We start from the raw sequence: 7,913 nt of genomic DNA, 5'->3' as shown, positions 1-7,913 counted from the left end.
TACTAGATAGCTTCTTTGGTAGATACTGAATATCAATAATATCAATATCATTAAGGATGCAAAGCAGGGTAGAGACAAAGTAAAGTTGTCTGGCACTCTCTTTTCCCAAATAGTGTGAGAACTCAAGTGACATAACAACTGACATTCAAACTACTCTTAAAATTTTTCATAGAAAGGCAGGATAAGAGTGCTCCATGAAAACCTGAGCATATGCCTTCCCTCTGGAACAGTTGTTGCACTGATATGTAAAGAGATGAGTTGTTCAATAAAATGTATCATATGCTTCTTTGCTCCTGCCCCCTCCATGTTTCCTCTGAGTGGAGTATGAAACATACAAATAAGGTAAATACATATATGCAAGGCAAAAGTTATGTGCAGCAAACAATGAGTGCTGGGTTCACTGCCATCCTGGATAGGTTAGTGTGAAAATGTAGCTAATGGCAAGAGTTGACAGGTTTACATGGCTTATTTATTGATCTTTTTTATTTCAAAGAGAAATCAAAAAATGAAATTTCAAAACAAATTAATAGAAGGAAAACAATGATTAATACACTGCTTGTTGGTATAATTTAAAAAGTTACTCAGAGTACAAAATATGTGTATTTAATTGTCCAAACAACAGTAGGGCAATCCAAAATGTGAAATGGGAAGAAACTGTTGCAAAGGAAAGATAACCTAGAATGGGGTGGGAAGAGAATGCACAGTAAAGGACAAGATAGTTAAGGTAGTTGTATACTAAATTTTCTGATACATTTCCAAGAAATATGTAACACCAGGAAGTAATTCCCTTTTTGAACTTCGTCTCTGTGCAGGAACAATTGTCTACATACACATCACATTGGAAGGTGCCCCTTAGACATTTTCTCCTCCCTAGAGTGCAGCATCAGGTCAGATGCCCAGGAGACACAAGGCTTCCCAAGTGAGGAATGTTCTGGGGAACTTGGAAAATTGATAACTGAGAGTGGTGTGTGTCTAACCAGGGTAACTTTTGATGCTGCTGGTGATGTCAAGCCTGCTCCTGTGGAAGAATGTGGCCTCTCATCCTAACTGTACTGGTAAACTGGGCCACTGGACTGCTCTGCCATGTCTGCTTGAGCATGCAACCCTTTTGTCTGACTATATCCACGTCCTCACTTCAGAACTGTGCCAGGATTTTGTAAGTAGCACTCTTTTCATTTCTTCTCAAAGGGAACTGTACCAAAAATTCTGGATAAGGAGTACAATTCAAAATGAAAACGTTATCACTGATATTTAAAGTAATATTAATTGATGTGTTGAAAGAAAGCATAAAGCCAATAAAATATGACATACTGGTGAAGCAGAGTTTATGATATCTATGGTTGACAAAAATTTGTAGATAAAAAAAAAGATTTTCCTTACTTTAACTGGCTTTTTAAAATGCATATTCCTGACATTAGTCACTGTTAGGCCTGAGGAAGTATGCTAGTTTCTTCCTCTAGCATGTGGGGATAGTCCATGGGCATTCCTCACAGAGTGCACCACAAATGCCCAAAACATGAGAACAGTTCAGAGCAGAACTGAGTATATCAAACAAAATCAAACTAAATTAACTTAATTTCAATTTAAGTTCAAAGATGGAAAGAAATCTAAATTTTCTGAGACCACAAAATACAAGGAGGCCAAGATTTCCACAATAAGGGATAATGAAATATATGGATTAGCAGTGAACTTGTTTCCAGGTAAATCAGTTTTACCAGTGTGCTTTGTCTCCTACAAGATCAGTGTTGCACTGGATGACAGGTTAGGGCTGAGGACACAAAAGGACTGCACAGAGAACTGTCCCATGTTTGTGATATATTCATATCACACAGTTCTGTTATTTATCTTTGTCTTCACTTTTGCCATTTCAGAATTGCTCTGAGTGTTATAAAAAATCTTCCTAAAAGTCTTTTGCAACTTTCACAAAATTTACTTGTTTCTCATCTCTGTAATCTATTGGTGTTTAATCTCAATCTGTTTCTTAGGATTTTATCAAACATTTTGTCTGCTTTGTGACTTAATGTTTTTAAAATAAAAACTTATATTTTTAATTGATGATGACCTGGTAAGCTGGATGTATGCGAAATAAGAGATACCTGAAAGAAAAATGTGACTTTTTATATCTGTTTAAGGAAAGTATACCAGTTTGAATCCTGGAGAAATAAGAGGTTAAATAGGTAAACATGGACACACATGTATCACAACATTTGGGTAAAATGCTAGAGCAAAATGTTACTTAACACAGTTACATTTTGAAGTTTTGTTGATTTCATGGCTGCATTCCACATTTGTAGTAACAAGAAAGCTGTAAAATAAAGGCATAGCAAAGAGAAGAATGTGGGAGGTTGGGGCTGGGGATTTAGCTCAGCGGCATAAGCGCCTGCCTTGCAAGCAGGCAGTCGTGAGTTCAATCCCTGGTACCGATAAAAACGAAAAAGACCAAAAAAAAAAAAAAAAAAAAGAATCTGGGAAGTCACAAAAGTTAGTTGGGAAACAACGCATTTCTCCAGGTAATGGAATATTAGGTAAAAGTGTAAGGTCCTAACTCTGTATTTTCAGATATTTTGCAGCTCTCTTTTGGAATCAATTACACAGCATTAGATGTAACCACATTAAGCAGATAGATTCCTATTGTCACTTCCAAGTCCAACTCCCTGAATTTTCCTTTGGTTCCAGACAACCCTGTACTCCCACGACATAGACATATTTTCAGTGTTAAGGAAAAGGTGTCACACAGCCTCCATCGCCATCCCAGGTGACAAGGAAGAGACCCTGAAGATGAAGGTGAGTTCCTGCCCAGCACCACCAGCACCTAAGAGCCAGTGTCTGGGTTTGCAGGATGTAGGCTCTAAGGGTCGCTATAGTCTGTGGTGGCAGGAGCCACACTGCAGAGCAGAGCAGCGGGATAGGGAACAGTGAGAGCAATCACACTGTACCTGGATACTCAGGGAAAAATCAGTGCTGAATAAACACTGTGCAAGATCTGTAAGCTAGAAATGCAGGTGATCTTATCTCAACCAACACACCACACCTAGGATTTTACATAAGAAATGTGGGTGCTGCTTACCCAGCGCAGGTTAATATAGCTCCTGTGTGGGTGGTGGTTCCAGTCCTGACCATGCTGCCCTGACCTTTTCCATGGCACTGGCATCTCCCTGTTCTGCTTCTGCTCCTGAAGTGCCCACTCCTTCAGTACGCACTTGCTCTTGCCATGACCCTGAGTCCACTGAAGTGAGGACAAGGAAGAGACCCTGAGGGTCTCTGCCATATGTGACTCTGTCCTCTTCTTGGATGATAGCAGAGCAAACCTATCAAACCTTAATAATTTATCCATGATCTATGTTTTCCTGCTAAAATTGTGCTTTTCAAATATTCTGCCATAGACACCCTGTTAACAGGATTTTAAAAAAAAATTAAAGGAGAAAAAATAAAGTATAATTGTACATGCAGAATTTCAAAAAAGTAAGAAATCACTAGTTAATAGATTACATATTGTAATTTTAGAAATAGTTGTTCAAGTTACAGGATTAAAGCATACAAAGCCGACATTCAAAAAGTGAGACTGCAAATAGTTGTGTTCAATAATCCAACAAAAATTTAGTAATTTGGTCATCTATCTTAACACACCTAAACACACTGGCAGTTGTATCCTTTAGAAAAAAAATTCCCCCTCTCTTTTAACAACAACATTTACACATTTTGGGTTTTATTACTCCCATACTTCTTATTACTTTTTTGGAAGAGAATAAAACCAAATATGACAAAACAAAGCAGTCAGTCAAAACAAAGGGTAGACATAGCACATGATGTAAAAACAGAGTAAAAGGTAGTCAACAATGGTTACCACAATGCCTCATGCTACCTTAAAAAGAATGGCCTATATCATTAGGTATAAAAAATTGAACAAAACAGTACAGAACGGACCAATAAAACCTAAACATTGGAGACATTACAGTACTTCAAAAGAAGATAATAGTCAAACCAGAATGGGCATTATAGTGAACCTTATTGCCTTCAAAGTAGATGCCTATACACTCAAACTTCATACTATCAAACAGAATGGAACAGAGTCTAATCAGTCAAAACAAAATAGTGGGGGTAATACAGGTCTTCAAATTGTGATAACTTGGACCCTGGAATAAAATACAAGGAAGCAAGAGATTGAAATTTGGGGAGCAAAGGCTTTATTTCCAGGCCTGGTGGCACAGTCTCTCCAGGATCAACCCAAAGACTGCACACCCCAGAGACTGAAGAAGGGGATTTTAAAAGCAGGTGGGGGGGACCCGCAGATCTGTTAAGCTGTTGACTCAAGTCTGGAAACTGTAAAGCTAGCCACTTAGTTCTGACAAACTTGGGAGCCTGAAGGGGATTTTAAAAGCAGGTGGGGGGGACCCGCAGAGCTGTTAAGCTGTTGACTCAAGTCTGGAAACTGTAAAGCTAGCCACTTAGTTCTGACAAACTTGGGAGCCTGGTGCCTTTCAAATTACTCCCATTCTGCAGATAAGCATTATCTTGGAATAGCGCATCTGCAATAACATTTGGAGAGGAAGGTAGAAAGTTAATTATTTTGGGACAGCTTTTTAGCAATAACATGTTGAAGTGGGGAGGTGGTTAATTATCTCAGGACAGCTCATTAACACTGACATGTAAGAAGGGATAGAAACTCACAAGAAGCTGAAACTTAAGTTTTTACAAGGATTTGGAACTTAACCCTTTCAGTGCTTACAGAACAAGAGGAGGTGCATTGGTTAGGGTTAAGCTATAACATTCTTCCTGTAATTTCTTTGAAATTAAGCATTTCTTAAGAACAGTGCAATTAGCACATTTTATGACGGACCACCACCAGGAAGGGAAGGGGATTACCAGATACTGAAACCTAAGGCTTTTATGGCTTTTCAGGAAATTGAAATTACCTAGATAAATAGGGAGGGGGAAGAGGGAGGGGGAGGCAGTATGGTGCATTACAGAACAGAAATATGGTGAGATTACTTTTCTGGGCAAGAAGAACAAGGTCAGGTAAGGGTTGTGCTAACAAGCAAGTCTCCCTGCATACAAGCAAGTTTAGATTAGGCAGAAATCCTGTTATCCTCAGCAAAGAATAGAAAAGTCTAGCAGTAATTAACAATTCATTAGCTTATCTTAGCACCACATCTGTTATTTGTAGAGGGCAACAATGGTCAACATATCAATTAGGTAAGATTTTTACAATTCTTTACAGAGGACGGCGTCGATTAACATATCAATTTGGTCACCCAGAAGGAAAAGGAAAACACATATACAGTAAGGCCATTACAGGTATTTTGCTATGATACAAATATAATGAAGCTATTTTTCTTAGAGTACAACAAAATCAAGTTAATAGGGAATCAAAAAAGTTACTATATTATATCCTGCTAATTTTTCCCTTATGAAAACATGGAACTCTATAGGGAAATCAACATTGAGAAATTGTTATGAATTAGAAATCCTATGAGAAAGGTATTTCTTTTAATCAGCCAGTTACAAAAAAAATGTTTCTTTGTTTTGCTGTAGCAATATTTAGGCCAGTGGCTTAACTTGTAAATTTTAAGCATGTCTATAATCTACAGAAAAAGTTTACATACACTGGAACATACCATAAGTTTTTCAGTTGGCCTCTCTGAGCAAACTCACATGTAACTGACATATCTGTGTGTCACTTGTGTTATGGTATGTTCCAACCTGGTGCTCAAGAGAAAGACTTGATCATCCTGGTGATGCACTTGATGTGCTCCTGGGATGATTGCCTGAGCCACCTCATGGCCCAAGCATTTTACTTGCCAAAGGTTCACATGAATTTCATGAAGAAATCCAAGTCAATCCAGGAGAAAATGCAGCAACTACAAGGGCTGAAGACTGTGGTTCAGCAGGTGGGTAGCTCCTGATGTTCCCTTGGTTTTCAATTATCAGCATCCCCTCAGCTTTGGGAAGTAGAGGGACATCCCTTGCTATGCAGGAATAACATTTAGCCTGAAAGTTGCACCTTCCAGTCTGCTATTCCACAGAGCCAAAGGCATAGACAATAGTTCAGATCCTAATATCCAGGGGTCTCAGGACTCTCTGCTCATAGGGCTCTATTCACTCCAGGCCTACAGAGGCAATTAAGTCTAGTTCTAACTCCACCTTACACTTGGTTATTGAATTCCTTGCCCTCCCTCTGTGAAGGCTTAGAGATCCAGCAGAGAATGCAGATGTAGATAATTTCCACAAGATTTTTCCCCTCCTTCATCTTAATCTCTACTTCTCTGACTGGGGTGCAATGGCATAGAAAGGCTGGAGAAATGAGAAAGTTTGACGTCACAAACACACGTGGGGCTTTCATACCCTTCCTGTTGTTGCCAAGGATTCACTTTGATCTCCCTCTTGGTGGCAAATGTGTCTCTTTAATCCCTCAACTTTGGGGATATCTCTGGCCCAAGGTCCCCATCAGAGAGTATATCTTATTTTATCACCTTTTCATCGCAGCACCAACTGCCATATTATTTCCAGTATCTACACAGTCCCCAACCATTCAGGTACCAGTATAAAGACAAATGGTGTGAGATTAGCCAGCCATCTCTGACCCCCCAAGAAAATCATGCATTGTCTCCACTGCAAGCTACAAAATGAACTGCTATTGCCACAGTACAGTCCATTCAAAGGTTTCCTAACATCCTGTTCTTTCCCGATATTGTGAAAATTCAGAATGTAGAAGTCCATTTTGATGGCTCTCCTTGAATGCAGAACACTTATCTACAATTTAGTTAAATGGTGCCTTTCTTCATATACAGATATGCAGATTTGCCTAAGCTACATTCATCTCCTTTTAATTGGCTCTAAGCAATGTAATAGGGCTAGCTGATGTACCCATGCATAATCTTAGAAGCTTAATGTTTCCTGTTTCTTCACTTTGTGTCTGCTCTCAAATGGTTGGGCCCTGCAGGGCCGTAGGGCCCCATAACTCTAGCCAGGAATGTCAACTGGATTCAAGCCTCAAGAGAGAGGCTATGATTTTTCAAATCATAAGGTTTATATATCAGAAGATGGATCATTTAAATGCTACCCCAAATGAGTTTTGCAGATTAATATTTCTGCATACCCTTCTCTCTGCATATGGCATAGGTTCTTTCTGGCCTAGGTAATCTTAGCCTACAGTCTCATATAATTCTCATTGTCACTCATCTTTCAGCAACTCTCTTCTTTTCTATATCTATGATTATGTCTTAGTGTATTTTTTCTCCCTTTGGGTTACGCTGGAGGTGTTTCATTTGATTCCAATAATGTTTCAGTGGAATTATATCCATAAACTTGCTGGACTGGGAGGAGGACAGAAAAAGAGATTATTATATTTATTGTTCATGATTCTGCAATGCACAACTTTTGCAATACAAACACTGCTCTACTGTTGCTGACAACTCACTCTGCCTTATTGAGACAAGTTGTAAGGTCAGCTGCAGTATTTTAATTATATTGCTCAGACAAAGTAGTAAATAAGAATGTATTTGTTATGGGCATCAAGGGGTGAAATGCATTCGTTACCTGTCTAAGAGACAGATTTCAGCCTACTGATTATAAAGCTATTAAAAGATGTAGATCTTAATGTGCAAGATTTTAGAGTGCTCCATCAGATAGCTACATTCTATCTTTCCTTCCCAAAGCTGGGACACTTGATATGACAGCTTGGGACAGTATAGTTAAAAGCTTGAATCCCAAAAGAAAAAAGAAATCCAGCATAAAATTGTAGCCACTTTTTTGCCTCATCAATATGGCTGTACTGCCTTTACAACAAAATGATTGAGGCCAATCCAGTGTTCTGTTACTAAAGTTGTAAAGATAAGAAAAACCTTTCCAATATAGTCACAATCTCAGAAGATAATGCTTCTGGTGCCTCAGTGCTTCCTTCTCACATATAACTA

The 7,913-nt window shown here is 38.8% G+C and overlaps 1 protein-coding gene across 1 annotated transcript; it reads left to right on the top strand.

The window, feature by feature from the left end:
- Positions 1–988: 988 nt before the first annotated feature.
- Positions 989–5,903, top strand: LOC100713699 (prolactin-like; the record flags this gene model as incomplete). Its single annotated transcript, XM_063260479.1, has 3 exons — positions 989–1,156; positions 2,677–2,788; positions 5,713–5,903. Coding segments are annotated over 3 exons (471 nt in total), but the record flags the coding sequence as incomplete, so codon positions are not given.
- Positions 5,904–7,913: the final 2,010 nt, after the last annotated feature.

Source organism: Cavia porcellus, unplaced genomic scaffold (assembly GCF_034190915.1).
Source record: "Cavia porcellus strain 051 isolate PalLab524CR breed Dunkin Hartley unplaced genomic scaffold, mCavPor4.1 scaffold_13, whole genome shotgun sequence".
Taxonomy (NCBI): Eukaryota; Metazoa; Chordata; class Mammalia; order Rodentia; family Caviidae; genus Cavia; species Cavia porcellus.
The sequence above is the reverse complement of the archived record's forward strand: the minus strand, read 5'-3'. Positions and strand labels throughout refer to the sequence as shown.